The sequence below is a fragment of the Passer montanus genome, unplaced genomic scaffold (genome assembly GCF_014805655.1).
Source record: "Passer montanus isolate IOZ18808 unplaced genomic scaffold, ASM1480565v1 scaffold15, whole genome shotgun sequence".
Classification (NCBI taxonomy): Eukaryota; Metazoa; Chordata; class Aves; order Passeriformes; family Passeridae; genus Passer; species Passer montanus.
Window position 1 is genome coordinate 1,044,511 of NW_024362051.1, and position 25,524 is coordinate 1,070,034.

The 25,524-nt window shown below is 40.6% G+C and overlaps 1 protein-coding gene across 3 annotated transcripts; it reads left to right on the forward strand.

Moving 5' to 3' along the window:
• The first annotated feature begins 848 nt into the window (after window positions 1-848).
• Window positions 849-23,545, forward strand: PANK3 (pantothenate kinase 3). 3 transcript variants are annotated; one of them, XM_039701191.1, is made up of 7 exons: window positions 849-964; window positions 9,693-10,045; window positions 10,860-11,113; window positions 11,215-11,391; window positions 13,314-13,437; window positions 15,698-15,823; window positions 17,153-23,545. In XM_039701191.1, the coding sequence occupies exons 1-7, from the start codon at window positions 937-939 to the stop codon at window positions 17,201-17,203; spliced, it is 1,113 nt and encodes a 370-aa protein (XP_039557125.1). In that variant the 5' UTR covers window positions 849-936; the 3' UTR covers window positions 17,204-23,545. The 3 variants fall into 3 exon arrangements, with proteins under 3 accessions (XP_039557125.1, XP_039557124.1, XP_039557126.1); XM_039701190.1 differs by having other exon boundaries at window positions 928-1,059; XM_039701192.1 differs by having other exon boundaries at window positions 958-1,092.
• The last annotated feature ends 1,979 nt before the right edge of the window (window positions 23,546-25,524 follow it).

Sequence of the window (25,524 nt, forward strand, 5' to 3'; positions counted from 1 at the left end):
CATTGAGGGGCTGGAGCGAGTTTAGAGAAGGGAGTGGAGCTGGGGATGGGTCTGGAGCAGCAGGAGAGGCTGAGGGAGCTGGGAAGGGGCTCAGCCTGGAGGAAAGGAGGCTCAGGGGGACCTTGTGGCTCTGCAGAGCTCCTGACAGGAGGGGACAGCCGGGGGGTCAGGCAGTGCTCCAGGGAACAGGGACAGAGGAGAGGGAACGGCCTCAAATTCCATGAGGGGAGGTTGGATATCACGAGGAATTTCTTCACAGAAAGGGTCATTAGATATTGGAATGGGCTGTCCAAGGAGGCGGTGGAGTCACCGTCCCTGGCGGTGTTTAAGGGAAGACTGGATGTGGCTCTCGGTGCTCTGGTCTAGGTAAAACGGTGTCCTGTGCTAGGCTGGGCTCAATGATCTGAGGTGTTTTCCAACTGATTGTGTGAGTAAACATCAGCCTCTTGCACCAGGTGAGGAAGAGTTTAAATCCAGGCAAATAAAGTCACTGGTGCCGTCACTGGAGTCCAGGCACTGGAAAGAAGCCATTTCCCAAACTGCTCCGGTGCTTAATTGAGAGATCACTTCAGTCCGAGCGAGGGGAAATGAAAACAAACGCCAAGTGCCCGTTTTGTTTTACAGCAATCGCGTGGCTCTCGCAGCCCCGCAGAGCGCGAACCCCGGGGCCCGACACCGGCTGCAACTGAGGCTGTCACAGCGGCGCGGGGCCGGGGCCGGGGCCCGTGTCCCTGTCAGTGCCCGTGCCCCTGTCAGTGCCCGTGCCCCGCGGCCCGGGCGCGGCGATTGGCGGCGGGCCGTGGGGTGAGGGCGCGGGGCCCGCCGGGAGCTGTAGGCGCGGCCGGACTGCGGCTCCGCCGCCGCTGCCCGCCCCATCAGGCGAGCGGCAGGAGACCCGCCCCGGCCGGCAGCGAGCCGGGCCGCCGCCGCAGCGCCATGAAGATCAAGGATGCCAAGAAGCCGTGTAAGGCCGGGCCGGGGGAGGGGGCGCGGGGCCGCGCGGCGGGCGGTGCCCATCCATGGATCCGGGAGATGCCCGCAGAGACGCGTCTCGCTCCTGTGCGTCCCTCTGAGCGAGGTGTCGGGGTTCAGGTGATCCTCAGTGCTGGCGTCGGCAGGACTAGAATAGAAAGTGATATAATCAGTTTCTTGGGGATGGGTGCGCTTTTTGATGAGCCACTTAACCGCTGTGCTGAGCATCTGCGCAGGTGGCTGCTGTTGCTGCAGTTTTGTTTTTTAAGGGCTAATCAACTTCTAATTATTTTTAAAATATTTACTAATATTTGGATATAACTCTTTCATTAAAATGCGCTGAGTGCTCCCATTTAATAATCACGGCTGTAATAATATTTTTTGCTATGTGTTATTCTGGAGTGCCATGTTTGTTTTGAAGGGCACAAACGTGATTCAGACTCAGGTGAATATAAACAAAATGTCTTAAGATTGCAGCTGCTTCTTGGAAAGAAAGATTTGGGTTGAGTGTGGTTAATCTATATGCAGTTGATGTGCTCTCAGTGTAGCAGATGCACAGCTGTGCAAGGCAACACACCTGTCAAGCTCATACAGGTGTGCCTCAGCTGAAAGGAATGCAGGTTTTGCTCCACTGAGTTTAGCATGTTTTTCTTTGCCATCATACTTAAGGACTTTCTTTCAGGATGATTACTGTGTAGAAAAGATGGCTGGTCCCAAATTTCTAGGCCTCGTGTGGTTCATACAGCGTGACTGGCTAATGAGCAGCATACAGCTAAGACAGGGTATTAGAACTTGATGTTTTAAATTTATTTTTTGAGCAGCCCAAAAAGAAGAAAATCACCAAACACGTATTTAACACAGGAAGTATTAGCATAGCTCTAGAAATAGCTATAAAGGCTTTGAAAGTACGTTGTTTCCTGTGGTCTGGTGGGGAAACCCTAAATGTGTATCTTGTAGCACACAACTAACCATCACCTCTTGTTAGTGCCAGTGTGTGGAAATTGCTGAATTGATTCTAATGATGTTTATGAAGAGTAAAGTTCAGGCAGCATTCTTTTCCCCTGGTATAATATTAAGAAATCTCATCAAGACAGCAGTAGCTGGCTGTAAAATGTTATAGTGGTTTGATAGTTGGAATGGGGAGGCTATGGCTGCTCCTGCTGTAGAAACCTGCTAATTTCAGGACTGTGTCTGCTGGACCTCAAAGCCTTTGTTTTCTGTAGGGGTGGATTTAAACCTCATGGTTAAATAACAGTGCAAATGTTACCAGGAAGTTTTAACTGCTCAAATATGCTGCAGTTGTAGCTGCACTCTTCCAGTTCTTGAATTTGAACTTTGATGTTGGTTTCACGATGGGAATTAGAAACAGTTGGAACTGCATAAGCAGGAGGAGTGTCAAACTACATTGTTTATTTCTTCTTGACTCTTGAACACACTTAGGAGCTGGTGACTTTTTAAAAGATAATAGCACAGAGTTTCTTAGGCAGTGAACTTTAGACTCAGACTGCAGATTTCTGCTCGTGGTTAATCACACTAAGAGACCAGCTGAATGTTTGAAGAGGACCAGATCCACAGAAGCTCTGAAGATGAAAATTGATGTTCAGGGTCTCTGGTACCCAAATACTGCTGTCAGTTTGGCTTAAATGCTCACATGGACATGAAAGCTGAGTTGGGCTCACAATACCACTTACAGACTGTTTACAAATCATTTGGCTGAGACACTTGTAGACACTTTTCAACACAATTGCTTAGTGTACATTGCGTAGACCAAGTGAGCACCTAATCATCTGTGATGGAGCCAGATGTGGTCCTGGGGGAAAATGGATAATTGTTACTTAACTTAAGAACCTGCGGCATAGAATTGAGCAGATTGCTTTAGTCTACCTGTATTTTATCTGTGGTGTTTAGCATCAGGAAGGAAGGCCTGGAATGATAGAGGTGAGGGTAAAATGGAAACACCAAACCAGTTTGGGGTTCCTGATCTGGGTACATTGCCTACACATGCTTGTGTGGTCCTCCCTTCCACATCTTCACCTGACTAATGCTGTCACTAATTTGGTGGAGTAAAAACTGTGAGAAACACAGTAGAATTGGTGGAACGTGGCTTCTGACATTGGCTGGCTTGAAAGAGGCTAGTAAAGGGCTATTTAAATCTCATCTGCTGATGATGAGAGGAGTCAAGCATTTTAAAGGCAGATAAGAGAAATTCAAATCAGGAAAACCTGGTACTAAGTCAGTGTAGCAGTGGGAGTTGGAGAGGTTGCGGAGTCTCCATTCTTGGAGGATTCTTGAAAAACTTCTGAGGCCTCAGTGTTGACTGGACAAAGCTGTAGCTGACCTCATCTGGTGTTGGCAGTTTTCCTGCTGGTGTAAGAGGGGTCAGACCAGATGACCTCCAGAGCAACCTTCCAAGCAGCAGTTGCCTGATAGCTCCTCTGAGGAAATGCCCATGGGGAAGAAGGGCTGGCAATTTTCAAGGAAATTTCCAAAGGTTATTTGTGGGTTGAGATGATAAATGTGAGAGCAGCAAGTGTTGCAGAAGTGCTGCTGTGTGGGATCTGCCCAAAGGGAAGAGAGCAGGAGCTCATTCAGAGCTGTGCATGTTGGCGGGGGCAGGCGAGAGCGCTGTGCCAGCGTGCTGTGCTCTCCAGGGGAGCTGGAACCCTTCCTCTTGGCTCTGAGTGTCACCCAGCGCTGGAGCAAAGGCAGAGACTTCGAGTACTTGATACACTGTGTGTGTTACTTTTTGCAGTTTATTCCTTTCGATTGTTTATTGAGAATAGTTTGAGAACAAATGCCTGTATTTGCCTTGAGGTGAATTGAGACACACTAATATATGAATGTACATTGCAGAGATTTGCAAAATCCTGCATCACTCTAAAGGAAATACGAAAATTTCAAGTTTATTTTCTCCAGTGTGGTTCTATGGATGCATGTAATGATTGTGGACACGTGGAGGATTAGTGTAGTAAAATTGATGAAAAATCCATTTGGATTGATGGAGAATCCTGTATAAATAGATGGATTTTTTTTTTCCCCATGGAATTTGCTGCATCGTTTTCTGGTATCCTAGCATTTTCTTATTAGTCCTTGAAAGCTGATTATTAGCCCATAGCAGATGTTAGAGGCTCTCACTTGATTGCAGTTGAAAAATGTATTTCTAATAATGCATTAATACTGCCAGGAAGAGTGTATACTAAAAGTGTTATACACACTGCATCTTTAAGTGTTAAATTATGCCTCTGCATTCTGTATCTCACCATAATAACACCTATCCCCAAAGAGATGGCTGCTGAAATGTCAACAAAATTACCAGAATGAGCAAGGAGGGAGAAGCTGAAAGCAGCGATATTTTGTGTTGTATTAAGCTTTATGTGGTACCCACTTGAAGAAGTGATACAGCCCATGAAGAGCAGTTACAGTAATTGCCCATTACCACCTGTCCTCCCACTGTGAACGGGGCTGTTCTGGAGCGTGATCAGAGGTGGCTGAGTGGGAGTTTGCCGAGCATGATGGAGTTTTCCCACAAGGAAAATGGGAGGATGTGCCAGGGTGTGTCAGATACATTTAATTTGCATGGTAATTCTGTCCAGCCCAAATGTATTTTGAGCTGGACTTGGGATATTTGAACCAAAAACCTGTTACACAACTTGTTAAGGAGAGACAGACTCCAGTGTCTCAAGGACTAAGGACACTTAAGTGCAGTTTTGCTCTGTAGAGGCTCATAGGCCACGTAGATTGGTGTTCATGAGCACAGCAAAGGCATTTTGCTGTCCAGCACTCAGGTTAATCCCATTTAATTTAACAGTCCAGCAAGCTTTGGTGTGTTTTCTCTTAACTTGTCCCATAGCTTGCATTAGCTGCCTTAGCCCCCCAGCTGATTAAGCTGTTAAAATTGCTATCAGGTTGCACTTTCCTACATGCTGATGTTTTAGGGAAGTGCTGGAAGAATGGATGCACATAAGAAAATGTATTTGGAGAAACAGCAAAATGCATTTAGTTGACGTGTTTATAAACACTAACTGTGTAATAGTTCAGTAGAACTTTTAAATAGTTGTTTGCCTTGTTGGTATTTAGATAAGAATGGGATCAAGGTTAGTTTTGGTACCAAAGGCTATGTACTAGGCTGAATTAGATAAGTTTTGGGCGTCAGAACTGATGATACTGCTTACTTTCATCAAGAACTGTTGTCGTGCTGGCAGAAATAAGTTTTAGTTTTCGTGGATTTCATGATCATTTTCCTTTCTTGTATTTTAAGGCTGTGTAGCATCATGAACTGTGGCACCCCTTGGCAGTTGTTCCCCAAGCTGTGTTTGTACTTGGAGTGCAACAGTCTTATTTCTTAATAATGCATAAGCTTTCTTACAGAGATGACACAAAATGTGGTAGGCTGTTCTTTGCTGTCACTGACAGCTGTGAAATTTTTTTTTCCCCATGGTACCAAGCTCCCAGCTTGAATTAGGAGTTAGCTACTCTTCTTTGAAGGTTGGTTCTTGTTAAATTTATACAGGATTGACCCAGAGCATTACTTTATCTTACAGGGAAAATGAAGTGTTTCAAAGGTGTTTGTGTTTCAAATATGTCATTACATTCATAGGAAAGAGGTTGACAGGAATCTGTTTCTCAGTTTTTAAAAGTAAAATACAAACAGAACACTAAAATGAGGAATCTTATGCTTGACTGAATAAGGGGGTTATAGTTAAGTCTTTGAGTGTGTACTTCCTGCAGCTTTGAATCCAGAGCAGGTGTACAAAATCAGAATACAAGTGTATGGTCTGGGTGGAAAGCTTCGAAGGTCCCCTGAAGAAGCCATGGAAAAGGCAAACACTTCAGCCTTTGTGCTTGCATTGGCACAAACAAGACATGTACTGTAATTATTTCATTTGGCATATAAAGAGCTTATATGATAAGATATAAGGAACCTTAACACTGCTGCCATTGACTGTGTACAACACAAACTTGAGAAGTGCAGACACAAGAGAATGAGGCTTCCCTGTGTTATCTCTAAAGATGATTAAGGTTTAAATAACAAGCAACAGCCACACCAGCATGGGTTTTCTTACTCAGCAGAGCTGCTCCATCATTACATGACCACAGCACTCTTCCCTTGCGGGAAGTACTTTTCTAATTGCAGGAAGCAGCTCTAGGGAATCCTTTTAAAGATCATGGTTTTTTTAATTCTGAGCAGGTTGCCCCTCAGAGCTGTGTTCACAGCATGTACTGAGCAATCTGTTGCTTTATTGCAAGGGCTTCTGGTTGCTGTGTCTAGGTAGGGACCACAGTGGCTCCTGGCAGAGCTGGGAAGTGAAAGAAAATCTGGATTTGTAATTAAGGAAGTTGTATGTTATGGTACTCCACTTGGTGTCCTGAAGATAGTTAAATTTGGTGTGAAGTATCACATTAAACACCATATGGGTTTTGACTTCCCAGTTAGTGTTCTACTTCACGTATCTGTCTCTTCTTGGATAGTAAAGATCTGTATTTTGTGTATTCTTAAGTAGAGCCTGGCCTGACTTCCTAAAAGCAAAATGGGTGTTTTTGAAAGAATTTTGTGTAGTTTATGCTAGGCACTTGGGCTTGTTAAATAAAAACCTGGATTCTTACTTTTCCTTTTTTCAAATTATTACTGACCACTGCAGAGAGGAGCTGAACTTGAAAAGTTGGGCCCTGGATTTGTTCTGTGAATAGCAGTTAAATTCTCAGCAAGGAATAACTCTGAGCTGTGCATCACTTTCTGTGGAATATTCCTGGGAATAACAGTCAAGAGGAAGAGCTAAAAAAATCTTTTAATTATCTAATCCCCACAGAGCTGTGGAAAAAGTCCACCTTTAGTGCAGGGGAATTGACTCTCCTCATGGATTGAAGCTGTGGAATGATGGTTAGAGTTGTGCAAGTCTTCAAACCTAGTGTCTGCAGACCTGTCAGCTTGAAAAAAAAGGTTGTGTAATTGGCATTGGCCTCATCCAGACATATTTCTGTAAATGTGACTGCTGAAGGGATCAAGCTGATGTCTGGGGGTATTTTTTCTAAAGGTTTTTCTGCTGGCATTCTGTTCCTAAATCTCTCAGAGAAGCATGACCCACAAATACAAGTATAAAAATACCTTTTGTAGAGCCATTTATGTATCCCTGCACCCAGATATGATGGATCCTGAGCCAAGATCTGCCCTAAGCAAACCTGCAGCAGTAGGAGGAAGGTTCATGATGTTTCCATGTTGTGTCCATGTACAGTTACATTCAAATTCAGGAGAACCAGTGTATTTCTATTATTTAAGGACAGCTCAGGCATGGATAAATTTTGTATCCTTGCAGTCCCAACTGACTGTGCCCTTGCCATTTGTGTGTATGTAGATCCCCTTCTGTGTTTGGAAAACAAAATGGCTTTCATTCTCCTGGCTGCACCTGTAATAAAATCCATCTAAATCAATTAAGAGTGGCTTGCATGCACAAGAATCCTTGTGTAACACCTTCTTGCTGGTATAAGGACTAAGTTAACAGTACGTGGGCCCAGCTGCTTGTCAGAACTCCTCCACCTTGCAAATGAAACTTGAGCAATATACTTGCCAGCCAAATCTTGACAAATTTTCAATCGAAAAACGTAAAACTTCCTGGGGTTTGTCGCAGGTGAAAATTGACCTATTTCTTCAGTTTCAAATTCTGTAAATGGCTGTTCAGATCACTCAGTTAACCCAGAAAACTGATCTTGTACAGCATGATCCCATTTTTCAACATAAAATGTGTTCTCATTGAAATGATGGAATAAACGTACAGTTCAGCTGTTCTTGTTTTTACTTGGTGCACAAGATCCATAAACCTTAAGAACTTACAGAGGCGTGACTAATGCTGTATTTGCAAAAGCTTTTTGGATCATTTAACATGGGATGGAGTGGATCTTCTGGCAAACAGGCATGACTTGCACCAAATCATCCTTAAGCTCATCACATGAACTTTCAGCTGTTCCCCCCTCTTTCCTGTTAGGAGGACCAGATCTCAGTATACTCACTAGGTAGGATCCAGGTAGTGCTTGGGTTGGGGTGTCCTGATTAAATTCTGCATGGATTGGATTGAGTCCTGCAGGCACATTCTGCTCTGCTGGGTGAATCATGCCCTTCTTCAGTTTTGTTCTTGTGACACCGTTCATGGCAGGGGGTTGAAACTTGGTGAGGTCACTTAATAAATCTTCAGCTAATTCTGGTCAAACAGTAAGATACAAATTTTCTTATGTCCATACTATGAGGGTGAAGAAGGCTAGCGTGCAGTCACAAACTCAATTTATGTGTGTCTTTATGCTTAGTCTTATGCTTAGCCCTCAGTTTTATGGAAAAGATGCCAGGTTTACAGAATTTCATTTCCACTTCAAACTAGATTTTTCTCACAGAATTGACCTTTGTATTTAAGTTTAGTTTTCCAAAGTAAGATAACCAACTAAATTTTTTTTGTTAATGTCGGACAATATTCTTTTGATTTCTGAAAGTTGAGGCATTATTGAAGTTTCTTTTCTTCTTAACTTTAGCACTCAATAAATAAACTGACACACAGCCAGCCTTGCCTAAATAAATTACAATATTTTGGTAGGTCATTCTTCTCAAGCATAGATCCCACTGGTAATGTAAATACAATGTAATTGCATCTTGCTCATGATAAGCATATTAACATGTTCCTGGTTTTATTCCTGAGTTTCATGCTTCTGTAAGATATAAATTGCATCTGAAGTGATAAATTGAAACAGTAAAACAGAAAAGAGGAGGCAAAACCAAGCAGGTTGTAGTGTCAATTAGGAAATAGAATATCTTCCCACCTGGATATCCAGGATCCTTTTTAAACTGTTTCTGGGAAATGACAGTGGGAAAGCTCTCAGTTGTAGATGTTGTCTTTGCTGTAGGGTTTCTAAGTAGCTGTTTCACTGCACTTAGGAATATTTATTGATACAGGCATATTCAAATTTTGGTCCTGCATGTCATAGGCAAAGTCCCTTTTAGGAACTGCAGTCATCTCACGTAAGGGACAGAGGCAAAGCACTTGTGGTTTATTGTTGTTATTTTGTAGTACAGAAATTCCCCCTTCCAAGCCAAGGTACCGAAAAAACAAAAAACAGAAAATGGGACCTAAATTCAGTAATACTAATTTTCTCTTTGCTTGCACTTTTTAATAGGACATTTTGTCATCCCTTTAACTTCAAGAGATAGAAGTTGGGCATCTTAACTGTGTCAAGTTTTAAAGTGCATGCAAGTAAATTTCCTCTCAACAACCACATTAAGTGAGGGACTGTTAGAGGAGGAGTACCTGGGCTGCCCCTGTTGTCAGCTGAAATGTGTAACCTGCTTTCTTCAAGTGTGCGTTGCAGTCTTTGTGCTGAACTACGTCAGAGCTGTTATTTTAGAAGTGAAGGTTATTTTAATCCTTTGTTCTCAATAAGAAAAAGTGGTTGAATTTTGTTTATGAGTTGGTCTGAAAGATAGGGTATAATTTGGGGGTTTTTAGTTGAGCTTTCTGAGCACCTTATAGCATTTAAATGTGTAGAGTTGCTCATTTTTCCATTTTTACATGAGGCCAGAGAGATATTTAAGGTCAGGTAACTGAAATGAGCGCTACTTCTTTTTTCCTGTGAGGTTTGTTGTTAATGTTTGTCTTATTGAAAAGTACAGCCTGGGTCAGTGTGTGGCTCCATGTGTGGCTTTTGCTCTTCCACAAACCTTACGGCTCATTCTTGTGTCTTCACAGCTTTCCCATGGTTTGGCATGGACATTGGGGGAACGTTGGTCAAACTTGCCTATTTTGAACCTATTGACATCACTGCAGAGGAGGAGCAGGAGGAAGTGGAAAGCCTGAAGAGCATCCGCAAATACCTGACTTCCAACGTCGCCTACGGATCCACTGGCATTCGGGATGTCCACCTGGAGCTGAAAGACTTAACCATTTTTGCTCGAAGAGGAAACTTGCACTTTATTCGGTTCCCAACTCATGATTTGCCTACCTTTATCCAAATGGGAAGGAACAAAAACTTCTCAACACTACACACGGTGCTCTGTGCCACCGGCGGTGGCGCCTACAAGTTCGAGGAAGACTTTCGCACAGTAGGTACCTGGCTTGCCTCTGCCTGAAGCTGATGCTACAGTATTGCTGCTGATGGGCTAAAATAACCTGTGTTTTGAAAAACTGAAGAACTCTAATATGTTTTAGTACTAATTTTAGTATGTTGAGGAGTTAGAGCCTTCCTGGAATCCACAGCACCAGTTAATTGTCTCTGTGCTTTACGAGAGAACGGCAGCTTAAATATCACATGCAGAGCTATGGAAGAGCTGTAGAGAGCCTTAAGTCCTGCAGAATTTCTGACCTGTGGTTTTCCTGTGATCCTTGGAGTGTTAATGAAGTTGCAAGGATAGTTAGTACAATGCCATTGAGCTTTTTATACGCTGATATCTTAGAAATTACTGTTTTGACTTGTAAGAGGGGGAGGAACCAAACAAACCTTGAACTGATTTTCAGATATGAGTTCCACCAAGATGACACTCAGTGGGGCCTCTAGGGTATTTGCTGACTTTTTTTATTGATTTGAATTGATGAAAAATATTGTTAATTTTTCAATGGAGTAATGTCTTAGTATCTCAAAAATGATCTTTGAGCTTGCTAAAGCAGTTACTTACACTGTGTCTCTCTTCTTGATTCAGGTCTGAGATCTGGATTTACACTCAGATTAACTTGCTAGTTTATGTATTCAGAATTTGGGTCTGAATTCTCTGTTGGCTTTATAGTGGCATTGAAATTCCTGAATTAGTCACATGAGATAGCTTCTTAAAGCTGGGCAGTACAAATATAGTCCTAAATTTGTAGCGCATTTGTGCAATGTTAGAACATGTTGCCACAGTCTTTTTTTCTTTCTTAACACAGATTGGAAACCTCCAGCTGCACAAACTGGATGAGCTTGACTGCCTTGTCAAAGGCTTATTGTACATAGACTCTGTCAGCTTCAATGGCCAGGCAGAGTGCTATTATTTTGAAAATGCCTCAGATCCCGAGAGATGCCAAAAGATGCCTTTTAACCTGGATGATCCATACCCATTGCTGGTTGTAAACATTGGTTCAGGAGTCAGTATTTTATCAGTCCATTCCAAAGACAACTATAAAAGAGTAACTGGAACAAGGTAATTTAAAAACCTACGTTGGGGTGGTTACTCCATGGGGCAATGACATCTTTCATGTAAGGAAATGCTGTTTGAAAGCAACTGGTGTTCTCTGTCCTTAGTCTAGGTGGAGGGACCTTCCTTGGGTTATGCAGTTTGCTGACAGGCTGTGAAAGTTTTGAAGAAGCTCTGGAAATGGCATCCAAAGGAGACAGCACACATGCTGACAAGCTGGTTCGGGATATTTATGGAGGAGACTATGAAAGATTTGGTTTACCAGGATGGGCTGTAGCATCCAGGTAAGCAGGAGTCTTTTTGTGGATTCTTCTGTTGGTTTGCGGAGCTTCAAAAAAAAAGGCTTAAACTATCCATGCAGAGAGAACTACTTTTTTGCTAGGTTTTATTGTAGTCAAGTTACATTTTTATCCTAAAAATATGTATCCTCTGCTTTCCTGCTGGTTTAAAGCCACGTAAAAGTGCAGGTGCCTGCTAGGTCAATATTGAAGAAACCTCCTGAGGTATTTCATGCACAGCTTTGTGTGAGTCAGAGGGAACACGAGGTGATAGCAGGAACAGAGTGCAGAGGTGGTGTGCTGTAACCCAGCAGGCACTTAAACACCACACAGCCACTCAGGCACTCCCTCCAGTGAGATGGGGGAGAGAACTGGGAGGCAAAAAATAAAACTGGTGTGTTGAGATAAAGAGTGTTTAACGGGACAGAAATGGAACAGAACAGGATGGTCTCCTCCCCACTGCTTGTGCACCCCCATTGTGCTCACTGGTCGGGGTGCAGTGAGGAGCAGAAAAGGCCTTGACTGCTCAGCAGTAACAAAAACATCCCTGTGTTATCAACAGTTTCCAGCACAAATCCAAAACAGCTCCATGGTAGCTACAATGAAGGGAATTAACTATCCCAGCTAAAACCAGCACACAGCTACTAGGAAGAAAATTAACTTTGTCCCAGTCAAAATCAGTCCAAGAGATGGGAAAAAAGTACCAATTTCTTTTTATATTTCCTAAAGGCTTTTAGTAGAGCCATTGTCTAGATGGAAGGTGAGTGGGAGATGGCTTTTGTGTTGCTCTTACCGTGGAGCAATTCCTAATGTTTTTTGGAAACCAGGTTGTCACTACAGACACCTCATGTAATGTTTTAACTACTTTTCTCACTGAAGAGGGCTGTTGAACACAGTTTGCACCATGAGAATGTCATTGTCGTCAGCAGAGGACTTTTGTCACACATTATTTCCATTGGGAAATATTATTGATGATATTACAGCTTTACTACCCTTACAAAAGATAAGAAGAATAAACTCTGAAAGCGAAACTAATATGTACATAAGAGTGTTCATTAAATCTTTGCTGTTATTCCATAGGGAGTCATAATGCATGGCAACTTAATTGTTCTCCCTCTCCAGCCACCTGAGTCCAAGCCTCCTGGGAGACCATGTGCTGAGGGGTTTTAATATGTGTGAACTTTACACTTCAGTCAATAATGTTTTAACTTGCTTTATGTTGGTACTTTCTGTTCTCATTTGCTCTTTAAGATCCTTAAGGGCTTTAATAGCTTTTTGAGTTTTTAGAATAATTGGGATTCTTGCTCTCCAAGCTGACTTAGATGTGTCTCAGAGTCCTTGCTGGTAAAATATCACACGTAGCTTTGGGTTCTTGTCTTTTCATTTGTGCTGTGCATGGTAAGGGAAGTGCCCCTCTGATCCAGAACTCTTCATTTCTGCAACCTAAATTGCATTCTGTCATTGTTCATTTTGTTTCAGAGGGTTGTGTTCCATCATAAAGCATTCAATTCATGGTTTTCTCCTACTTTGAGAATAGAAGAATGGATAGGTATTTGTGAGGAAGCAAGCATGAGAAGTGGAGGATTTACCAATCAAACAGTGAATTAATTTACAATTACTAGATTTGCAGAGTATTCTTCTGTGAAAAATAAAATTGTTTTACTGTAGGCGGTTCTTCATGGAAGTCAACAATCTGAACAAAAATAATTTGCTGGGGGGCTGTTATTGTAACACAATTGACTGTTTCTTGTGAAGGAATAAATATAGGTGTAGTGTCAAATTGCTGTATTTAATACAGACTTAAAAAGCGAGTTCCTCAAAGAGGAAACATGAGACATAGGTTTTGTTGCAGCATAAAAAATCTGTTTTGAAATTATTTCAAATGCACATGAATCACTTTGTAACTCACGGCCATTTTTCCTGTTCAGTTTTGGGAATATGATCTACAAAGAGAAGAGGGAGTCTGTCAGTAAAGAAGATCTTGCTCGAGCCATATTGGTCACCATTACCAATAACATTGGCTCCATTGCCCGGATGTGTGCAGTAAATGAGGTAAAACCTGACAAGGAAATGATCTCTCTACAGCTCTGTTATTTGTCTTCACATGAAATGACTGCTAAAATGGTGTATAATTTTAAACCTTTTAATACATTCTCAAATGAAATGAGGAAATGTATGTAGTAGCTTTGAGCTGGGCCTACAATCACCCATCCTGTGCTCACTGCAGGCTCTGGGCTCCATTCTTTAACAAAGCTCCTCAGGTACCCTCCCCTTTGGCAAAGATATCCTTGTCCCACTTCTCCAGAGACAGTCAGAACATTCTGAAGCAATTGCTGGTACTTTAACCACAGAACAGTTAGGGTTGCAGAGGACTCCTGGAGATGATGTAGTCCAACTCCCCTGCCAAGGCAGGGTCACCTGGTGCATCCAGCCCTGAGACATGGACTCAGAGACAATCTGTGCTTGGAGGTTTCAAAACACATGACTTGAGCAACTGCAGCATTTAAGGTACTGAAAGTCCTGCTTGGCCTCCAGCAGTTTCTCCAAGCTGAAATTATCTTCTGATCAAAGCCTTGTTTCTAGATAAACATTATTTTTCATTTTTGCTAGCTCTTGAGACTTTAAAATTGCTTTGACACCTCTCATCTTGCGGGTTGATACAGAAAAGATTTCTTGCCATCTTCTGTTTCTCAAAGTTCAAAAAAGAGCCAGTATGTGTTCAGTATTAGTGTGGACAGCCAAGAACCTGTGGAAGAATACTGAATTTAGGCATAGAAGTCATGAGAGTCTGAGCAGCAGGGATTTCTTCCTTCATTATCAACAAACTTGGGATAAAATGAGATTTAATAATAGCTTTCTTGGAGAAGACTATGAATAACTGAATTTAGAGTTCTACTTAAAATCTTTGCATGTGATTGTCTCAGAAGTACCAACAGCCCTGTTAGCTGCAGCAATCCTGCTTTTGCTTACGAGCTAGATTAATTATGTTTTCTGGTTTTAATATTGTAACTTTTCCCTCAGTTTCATTATCTTTCTCTCATGTCTGACTTGGGGGGAAGGTAATTTTGTGAGTGTTAATTTTGGCTTTTTGCTTTATGGCAAAGCTTAAGGTGAAGTTGAAAGTATGTTCTACATGTCTTAGGCAAATTATGCAATTTGTATTTAAGGGTGGGAGTAAATGAGGACAAATCAGAACTTGTAAACTGCACAAACTACCTTTATTCCGAGTGGTTTTTGGTCTCATTCCAGCTATGTCACAGAACTACAAACCATAGGAAGTAGCTAATAGGAATATAAAAAGTATATACCGTGAACTGATGACTAAAAATGAAATAAATGCAATTATTTGAGTGGTTTTTGGTCTAATTCCAGCTATGTCACAGCACTACAAACCATAGGAAGTAGCTAATAGGGATACAAAAAGTATATATACCGTGAACTGATGACTAAAAATGAAATAAATGCAATTATTTTGATTTCTTGCAGTGGAGCAGAATTACATTTTTGTGTCTTAACTATGTGTCTACTTTGTCTTCACTGGGAACTAATCAAGACGGTTAAAAACAGTTGCATATTAGACATTTGACTGCAGAATTGTCATATTAGTTATTGTAATAATTGCATTAAATAAATGATCATTTCCAAGTTAAGTGCCTTTTAAAGCTCTGTGCTAAGGACTAACACAATTACATTTTCTTTGGCTCTTCCTCTCAGGTCATTAAACCGGTGTTTAATGTTTTCACTTAGTGCTGGATTTACTTCAGTTAATGGGGAATATTAAGTAATTTTCACTTTTTTACATTTGACTGGATTAAAATTCACAGCTCACTTGCAGTATTCAAGTGCTCTCAGTGTGATGTCAGGCTGAGGTACACCGAGGGCTGAAGATGAAAGGAACATCTGTCATGTCTTGCTGCCTTCGGCTTCTTTACAGTGCTGCCTTGTTGCATATGGATCAAGCAGCATTGTACAGGGCTATGAAGGCATTGAGTCTTCTCTACCAAACAGAACTATCTTTCATTTCATTTCGTTCTTAGCTGGCTTCTTTCTTTGGTGTAATTGCTGAAAATGTTCACTTAATTTGAAACACAAATGCTACTTGTCTTTAATTCTTGAGGGTTGCACTGTTTTTCCCTCTCCCCAAGTATGCTGTGTTTTAAATTTTGAACCATGTTTTAGTTTGTGGATTGTTTGGTTTTTCTGTGGTTTTTTCCTTGCTTGAGACAGTCTTCTCTTTCATAGCCTAATTTTTCAAAGCTGTGTTAAACAGTGAAAAGACTTAATCCTTTGCTGTTTTTCTTTTTTTTTCTAGAAAATAAACAGAGTTGTGTTTGTTGGCAACTTTCTGCGTGTGAATACTTTGTCAATGAAGCTTCTTGCATATGCACTGGATTACTGGTCAAAAGGTCAGCTGAAGGCCTTGTTCCTAGAACATGAGGTATGCTGTGGCTCATTTATCTCTGTGTACTGTTTCACCATAAATCAGAAATTCCTCTATTGAGTAGCTCTCATGTGTGATATCCTGAGGCACCAAGTGCTCAGTAAATATTAGAAATAAGAGGAGGTTTGTCTTGCTGAATTGGTTCTCTGGGAACAGTTTTCTGCCAGGGAAGTACTTCAGTCACTTTGGGGTTTCTCAGTTCATGCTGTGGATCTCTGGAGAGGGACAGTAAATGTTAAACTCTGTGCTAAGGGTCAGCAGTCTTCCTTGGGTTTGGGTGGAAACAACAGTAAGTATTGTGTTTCAGAGAGTGCAGAAATGTAAAGCTTGGCCCTTTGAAACACTTCCATTATTCTCTGCTGAGCTTGAGCAATGTCTTGAAAGTCAAGACTGCTTTGACAAGGCCTGTTTTCATTCCACAACAGACCCCTCAGAGCTGTTGTAATGATTTTATGCTTTGAGAATAACCTGCTCTTGGGCAGCTTCTGCCATCTGGATCAGTGTGCAGTGCTGAGAGCTTTAACCTGTTTTGGTTGAAATACAGGCAGTCAGTGTTAATTACAGGTGCAACAGCTGCTGACTTGCAGCTCCTGGGCAGTGGGGTGGGAATTTTTGTCCTCAGTTTCTTGGTCTGAAAATATTACAGCGTTCCATCCTTTCCCTTCAGTTGATTTTCACAACTCCTTTCCTTTATTGCTTATCCCAAGACTGACAGTCTGTTCTGATGGCCACTGTGTCAGTGGAATGGTTCCTTGTTAGTTCTGCCCTCTTCAGATTTTTCTTGGGTAAATTTTAAACTCACGTTTGGTCAAGTGTATATTCTAAACACTTGAATACTTCTTAGTTATAGGAGGGGGAAGATTTCACTCCACAGAGGAAAAATAATTCAACATGAGAACGTGGTTCTTTGCATGCAGGTAGATAGTCCAAAAGTGTGATGTGTGGCTATAACTGGAGGAATTTTTCACTTTTACTTTAGGAATAATGTTGCTGTGGATATTGAAGATCTTTTAGGAAGCAAAAGATGCAGCTTCTCTAGGAAGGAAAAACCAAACCTGATTTCCATGCTTTAGGAGTCACTGATACCTCTCTTAGAGGTCCTGCAGTGTATGGTGAGGCTTGGCAGGAAACCTCCTAAAGTCAAGCTAGATAAGAAGGATAAAATGTTTGTTTCACAAAGCCTTAAGTAATTACTGTGAAATATTATATATTAAAAGTGTATTGTGTTCTTTCTGTAGCGTTGATCCATGAGATGATTGTTGTCACTAAAATGTGATTACTGCAGAATTTAATACCCTACTTAAACTTGATTTTTTTTTTTAACAGGGATACTTTGGAGCTGTTGGTGCTCTGCTTGGGCTGCCAAATTTCAGTTGAGATACCAGATGTCACTACACTGAACTATTTTCCACCTGAACGACACTTGTTTATGTCGATGGGAATTAAATCTGGGGAAGGGAGAGGAAAATAGCTGATTTTCTGTAACTTTTTAAGAAGTGATTAAGCTACTGAGTATTGCTGTTGTAAGGAACGGGGTTTCACTCTGCTGGGCATTGGCAAGTGAGCTGTTTGTGGCTATTATTTGTGTTCTTTGGTACGTGTAGCCAGTACTGAATTTCTAATATGCAATACATCCTCTGAAAACAACTTTCCAGAAATTTCAGAAGAAGGAATGCCAAACTCTTAAGTGCTCAGGATGCAACTATTGCAGGTTTATTCCCAAGGCTTTAGGCCCATCAGTTTATATATAGAATTGACGACTGAAAATTTGTTTTCATTAAAAACATTTCTAAAAAAATTCATTAGTTATACTGTTATTATGAGCACAAGTTTTATATGTACTTACAGAAAACAAAAGACAGCCAGGTACCATTGACAAGATGAGGAAACTGTAGACAATGCTTCCCACAGTAAACATAGTAATTATTTTATTTTTATGTGTAATGGATATAATATTAATGCTTTAATTTCCAGTGGGAAGAATAGAAACACAGAGAATCAGCCAAAGCAGCAGATTAATCAGTTGATATTTTGAAGGTTTCATGAAGATACCTTAATTTATTGAAAGATTCAGCTGGTATTTTGGGAAGATTCCTCTGTCTTTGATTGGATTTGGAAATGAGTTCACTGATTAATGAAGGCAGGTTTTGGGGGGAAGATTTTTTTAATTTTTTTTTTCTTTGAGGACATGACTTCCAAAATGCCTTCTGAATTACTTTTTTTTTCAGCCTTATAAGTTCATGATCATGAGTCATCATTTGTGAAGGTACCCTAAAGCCTGAGAGAATTGGAAATCCTTAAAAATAGACTAATTATGGGACCTCATAATTCTGATGCTTTGGCTTATTTCTGTAGAGGTTTGGAAGAATTTTTGCCTCATCCTACTGATTTGAAGTTGTGATTTCCTTGTAATTTTGTAAGAGTTTATCAGAATTTAGGCAGATGTTGAAGTTGAAAGGTTACTTTTGGATTTGGAAGTTTGTTTTTGGAAGTTGAGGACAACATCAGAGTTTGTATTGCAGCAGCAAATGGACCAATATTTAATGCACTTGCAGTATGGAACCATTCATCAAAATGTGGCCTTGGGATAAAATCCATACCATACTCTGGAACTGATTTTTGGGGTTTTCTGTAGACTTTTTAACATTTACAGTTGTGATTATTACAATAACTTCAGTCCTGAAGCCAGGGCATGAGATCTTAAACTTACAGGACTATTATACAGTCAGTAGCTGTATGATTTTTTTGTGGACAAAAGCTACCCAATTTTGTGATATGTTCCTGTTAAATTTATTTCCTGTAAGTGCATGGGGAGCAATCAGACTCAACCACGTTCATATCTTGGGGTTTAAGGTTTTTAAAGCTGATTGCTCGAGTATTCCACAGCATGGCTGTGTTATATTTACAGATACATCCCCCTTGTGTTAGAAACTCCTGTGCTGTTTTCAGTCTTCTCTTTCTCAACATTCAAAGCCCCAAACTAACATCGTAGGTTTTTGCTTTTAAAATTTTCTGTGGTCCTTTAAGAGTACAGTACCTTAGAGTAGGCAACTCATTAATGCAGTTCATTAATGCTAATCACAAATACAGTTCCATTTATTGTTGCTTTTCCTGGTACTTGTACTACATTTCTATTGTGCTTGCTTTGATGTTTCACTATAGACATTAAACAACTAAAAATTACACTCACAGTTCAGCTGATGTAATGCTAAATCAGAGCACTTCAGAAAATAAGTGAATACAGTTTTTCTAGAATGTCTTTACAAATGCTGTAAACTGTTCCTTTTGAATTAGGATTGACTATCAAAATAGCCTTTATTTGGTTATAAAACTGTGTGAAATCTTAATTTTCTGAAGATTCTGGCAGCCTGCTGAAAATTTTGCAAACTAACTGCATATTTTACTTGCAAAGGGTGCTTTAGGAGACATACTACAGCTCCATTAGAAACAGTTCCTTTAGCCCATGTTTATTGCTTCTTCACTTTGTGTGTGATACTCAGAGTCCTCTTGAAGCAGTAGTTAGAAGCTACTTGGATATTTAACCAAAAGCACATATAGAAGATGATTACCTAATACCCATAGTTCATTAAACCAATTGAAGTTGATGTGACCTAACATACATTTTTTAAGTAAACTGTACAGAGTTACAAAATAAGCAAATGGAGTAATTCTTGAATAGCTGTACTGTATAGAAACTACTGTGAGAATCAAAAAGTATGCCCTACCTCTGTTTTATTTCCCTTGAGCTTCTAAAAAAATTGGCTTCCTATTGCTAATTTTATCAGCACAATTGTTACTTCATTACAAGAGCAACCACAGCAGTTGTCAAGCCCTACTGTAAAGCCCAGGGGTCCTGTGTTTAAACCACATCTTTGGGTTTCATCTCATTTTCTGTCAGCTTAGAACTTGTTACCAGAGTCTCCAAAGATTGACTCTACCACCAGGAGAAATGATAGGCATCACAAATAGTTGCAAGACAAGCCTTAATGTATTTTCTTCTAATTTCTCTTGTAAACAGGTTGAAAATGCTTGTTTCTTTTATATGAGTCACTGAAGCAAGTTGCTTTTTCCTGACAGAGTCTGATTTTACTTTCACCCTTGCCATTTCTTTTCCTCTGAGCTAATTGGTTGAAGCAGCTTTAGGGTGAGTTGATTCAGTGTGATGTACTGCAGTAGAGAAAATTTGGGATTTTCTCAGGACTACTGTTGTCTTCTCAAGTGGAACCACTTTCTAGAGGAAAGTTGTGTGATAGTTCTTGAAAGTAAAATGTAAGATCCACTTTGAATGTGTAATCATTTGCAGCTCAGTCAGCCATGTGAGTGCCTTTTAATTTTTTTTCATATAATGCCAATTTTATGGTACTGGGACTCTATCCATGAGGCTTCCTAACCAATATTACTTACCAGAGAAAAGGCAGGTAATTTTATTAGCCATGGAGATGATCCCTTTAATCCAGTGTAGCAAGAAATACCAGGAATAAATCATCAGGTTTCTGGCTTCCTGTTCCTGTAGCCCTTAGTCTTGGGGTAAAGATTTTGCATTTCTTGGTCTTATCCCTCCAGCTTGGTCCTTTCAAGTATTATGCACAGTTTTATTGTATCATTATCTCCCTAAAAATCATGCAAGTTTATAATGAGATAAGTACTGTTTATTTCTGGGTAGAGAAGTTCAATCTTAGGTGAAGTTATTCCAAGCTATTAAACATAACCACTTTGACCTTTCTGAGTCTACTTGGGTAATTGCAGTTTGAATGAAAGGGGAACTCTTACAATACATCTTGAATATTTAACAGGCTGGAATTAAAACATCCTCAGTGTTCTTTACTGAACTGAGCTGAGGTTTAAATACAAACAATTTTTCATTCTTTTTAGTAAAGTCTTGATACGTTTAGGAGTTCAGAGAGAAGCTGCAGTGATGCACCCTGTGTCTTAGTTTGCTCAGGATTTCCAGAGTGTGTTCAGGTGTCTGCCCTGCCTTTTGAAGATGTTTGAAACTCCCTCAAGCACTTGTGTGATTCTGCCAAGGGGTGCTCAAAATTGAGAGTTACAGGGTGGAAAGAAGAGGGGCCACCCACACTGTCCCACTTCACCTCAGCTGTATGTTCAAAAGCTCTGGCTTCTCCTGATGGATCATCTGCTCCTTCAGTGGAACTGTGAGATTCCTGCTTGCACTTGAGTTGGTAGTACAGATGCAAGGTGCCTGTAAGGGCTGGAATACTCCTTGTCTCTACCCAATACAGGTTTTCAGGAAACACCTGCTTCCAGAGCCATTGAAACAACTTCTCATTTCTGAGTATTTCAAAATATCAATGGAGTTGTAATGTTTGGAACTAATTAAAGAGTCTTATCTAGAGTAGATCTCTGCTAGATAAGGATTAGATGGTGGCTTTCACATCGAGTCAGTAATTTTCATTAATGAATAAATTTGCAGTCAGCCTGTTTTTAAATATCACTTTCATTGTTGATATTCTGAATACCACTGTAATCCTGAGGAAGCAGTGACTTCAGAGCAGAGGTGAAGGTCAGTGTGGTTCATGTTGAGCTAGTTCTGGTCAGTTCTAGTTATAACAAGACTAATTCTTTCCCTTGTCACTTCTTTTTTTCTTATCTACATCTTTTTATGTAGGCTTAAAAACCATATAATATGTAACAGAGCTTTGCTGAGGTTAAAGAGTGAACAAACATCTGTGGGTGAGGTTGGAAGTGTTTGAGCAAGGCCTGGAGGTCCCAGTGCAGGGCTGGGGACACACAGTTTCTGTTTGGGTGTGGTAATTTTTTCACTTCCCGTTAATGCACAGTCAGAGCTGGTGGGTTTCACAATCACTGTGAATAAAATGGGAGAATTTAGTCCTCAGACATGACCACGGGAGATTTAAAAAATGCATTTTCACAGTGTAGAAGGGTAATTCCTGCTCAAAGTTCTTCAAAGTTTTACTGATGTATTCCAAAGTACATTACCAGTATTTTGTCAGCTGTGGTAAAATTAGTAATTATCTAAGTTAACAAAGTCTGCAAATAATCTTGTTTTATTAGTTTCATTTGCATCACACATGGAAAACATATTAAGTATTCTTAAAACACACACTTCTGAAAACATCTCAGATGATGCTGTATATGTCTGTAATTATTAATGTGCTAATGGAATATGTTTGAGCAATCTCAGTTTGCATAACTGAGCGTCAAATCCTGCTCACTCTGTAGTTACTTCAGTAAATCATTCTTTTAAACTAATGAGCAAGATTTGGCCTCAAGGTCTTCTGCCTGGGGAACACAGTAGTGCTACTTTGCATATTCCTGCTGGTGCTAAATCATTTGTTGAAAATAAAGATTCTAAATAGAAAATGTAAATAAAATATTTATGGCCTGGTCCTTTTGACAGACTTAAAATTTATCATTTGCCAATACTTTTTGGCCTTATTTTGAGTTTCCCTTTTGGGGTTGGTTTTTTTGACTGTGTGGACTGTGTGTGTTGATGTGGCAAGTCATTGGCAGGTGTGGCTTCCCGTGCTGCTTTATGTGAGGCCCGTGGCACATCAGGAGACAGATGGGTTTTTGTAGCTGGATTTCCATGTTATCCTTCATCTTGTTTTGTTACTGTAGCTCTTTGCACAAATTTCTGTCGAGTAGAACACAATTGGCATTTGTTCTCTGCTAAAACTTCCAAGAATGTCAGTCACTACTGAAAGTGTTTAGGAAAGCTGTTGAAAAGTCAGAAATACCCGTTTAAAGTAATTTTAAAATCTAAGTGTGCTAATTAGTGTCGCCTATAAAATGAACTGGAATATAGAGTGCTGGTTGCTAATCCTTGCTATAAATTGCTGACATTTCACAATTCATATTTCTGACATCAGTTTAAGAAATTGTAAATACAAGCTTTGGGAGGAGGTGTATTAGTTTCAGATTGTGCATTATGAAAGACTAGTGAATTAGTGTTTTGAGACATTAAATTACAACACCTAGAACGTGAAAATTAATGTGTTTGTATTAGGGTATAGAGGGCTTTAGGTAACCTGCACTTTTACATTCTTGAGTTTTGGCATTTTAACAAACAAACGTTTAATTTTCCATTTACTGTCTCGTCATATGCAGGCCTTGTAATCACCAGATGCTGTCTTCAAGTATTTGTTTTAGTTAGCAAAGCAGAGAGGCAGATTTGGAACTTGTAAACCCTGGTAGGATGGAAGTTCTCCGAAGAGCCATTTGGTTAAGTTGCCTTATTCTATTACATTGCACTCATGGTATGTCTCTGCTTTCTTGTTTACTGTTCAGACACTGAAGATGTGATGTAAAAATGCGTGCTACAAATTTTTCATCATAAATTACTCATGAATACCTTTGTGTCACCTGTTAAACAGCTCTTGTAAATGATGCCTTTATGCCATCTGTAATACAGCTCTTGTAAATTGTTTAAATTATTTTTCTTTTTATAGATTCTCATTATTGAATGTACAGATTAGATCCCTTTAAAATGTCACTGAGTAATTTGATTTGGGCCCAAATATGGACAATGCTGTAATTCATCCCATCAAAACTGTAAATAATTCTTTATTGCTTGTTTGCATGAGTGAAGTTTGGATTTCATTTGCTTTGTCATAAACCAACTCCTCTGTCATGGGCCTACTTTTTACAGTTTATTTTCCTGGTTTTATTGCCATTTGTTCTGTATGAATGTTGAAACAGTACTTTGTCTTTTCCTAATAAATAATTTGAGATTGTTCATTGTTGGCCTGCATTTGTGGGTTTTGTGGGAGGGATTTCTGGGTGTGTTCCTTTCCTTTGGCATCGTAAATTTCTGCAACATTTGATACTGGGGGTTGTTGCAGAATATCTTTAAGGCAACGTGACTGCTGTGGTTTCATGCTCTTTTCTTCCTCTCATAAGCTGATCATTCACAGCACTTGGATTCAGGTGCAGTTGTCAGAAACGCTGGATGTGCTAAGCAGCCCTGGTTTGCAGTGTTGAGGGATGAAGTGTGCTCTGGAAGCATTGGAAGCTTTCCCCTTCCACATCCACCTGGAGCACCTGCTGCTCCCTGCACGGGGATGGGGAGCTCAGTGTCTTGTTTTACTGAATGAAACACTTCATGTGCCAAGTGCAGACCATATACATGAACTACTCCTGTCTTGGAATTGCCCTTTGCCTGTGTTTTGAAATGACAAATTTTGTCATCCTGAAGTTGTCCTAGCTGGTCCCACAGGACAGGAAGTTGAGAGCAGGGGAGCGTGACGCTTGCTGTGCAGAGATGGTCCTTCAGGGTTCTCTGCAAATGTTTTAGCCATCCAAACCAGAAAGCTTTGCTTTAAACCACCAGAAATGAAAACTTCCTGTGCTGTATCTCCAATGAGCTCTGCACCACAGTGATGTTTTTTAGGGGAACACAAATTCTTTACAAGTTTAGGGAGTTCTAATTTGTTCAGTGTGCTTTTTTTAATGCAAAATACCTCATGGAGGGAATTGCAGTAGCCTTTTGTGGAAGCTGGTCTGCATTTCAGCCAGGGTCCTTAACTGCTTCTGGTGCAGCCCATGTGCAAGCTGAGGGGACAGGATTAACTTCAAGTTTCATTTACTTCTTAGCTGGTGATCTGATTTTTATTTTTTTTTACAAAGTTTGTTTGAAACAAGTTACTTCCTCTTACTGTAAGACTATTCAAGCCAGCTGTATTTGAATTTTTGTTGGACTCAAGAAATGCAAATCTCTTATAATACTTGTAACTTCCCCATTTTTAGAAATACAGATTAAAAATTAAGTTTGCCCTTAAATCCTGGAGTGGAACCCCCTGCTCTAAAGGCCTGTCTATCTATAGGTTTTCAATAAGTATATCCACTTTGTGCCATTTTGCGGTACACTGGTACAGTACAAGTGTCAGGAGTACCAGGGCTGGCTCTGCTGTGCTGTTCCCAGGCTGGAGGGAGCAGGCAGATGTCAGCCAAAATCTACAGATTTGTGGGTGCTTGTCAGCTTGCAGAGCCTGTGCAATCCCTGACTGATTGTATTCTCACTTTCCTGCATAAGCTGTGTTAAATGGATCAAAGGTTGAGTCTTTCATAACCCAGATGTGTCCAGATATGTAAATTACTGAGCTGTCTCTAACAAAATCTGTTCATGCACTTTCTATATCCCAGGCTTTGGGCTGGTTTGTGGATAGTTACTGATACCATTTGACAGCAGACAATAAAACTTCCCAGGGAAAATTCCCTTGTAGGTGCACAAGGCTTTATAGCAGTAATTTGAGGAAAAGGCATCACTTTTCAGGTGTGCTGGAGAGCTGCACAGGGTGTGGGCAGTGCTGCTGCTTGGGACCCTCCCCTGGACGCCTCCCTCCCTGCTTTCCCCCCAGCTGGTGTTTCCCCTTTGTCCCCTGGTCAAGCAGACACCAGGGAAGGATTTGCCCTTCAAGAAAGGCACAATGCTGAGCTGCTGGTGTGCACTAACACCTGGGAGCAGAGCACAGAAGGATAAGGGGAAAAGTACAACCCAGACCAACACTGAAACTCCCACGTGCTCTGTAAAATGATACCAGGGGAATTGCAAGGGTGCAGCACCTGATGAACTGATCTCTTTTCTGGCTATTTCTGCGGTATTTAATGGCAGCCACCTTTTAAGACATTCACCATCCTCTGGGAACCAGTGCTTTCCACACTGCCTTTCCCAAGCCTATTTTGACCCACAGGCAGGGCAGAGGTGCAGTTTGAGGCTG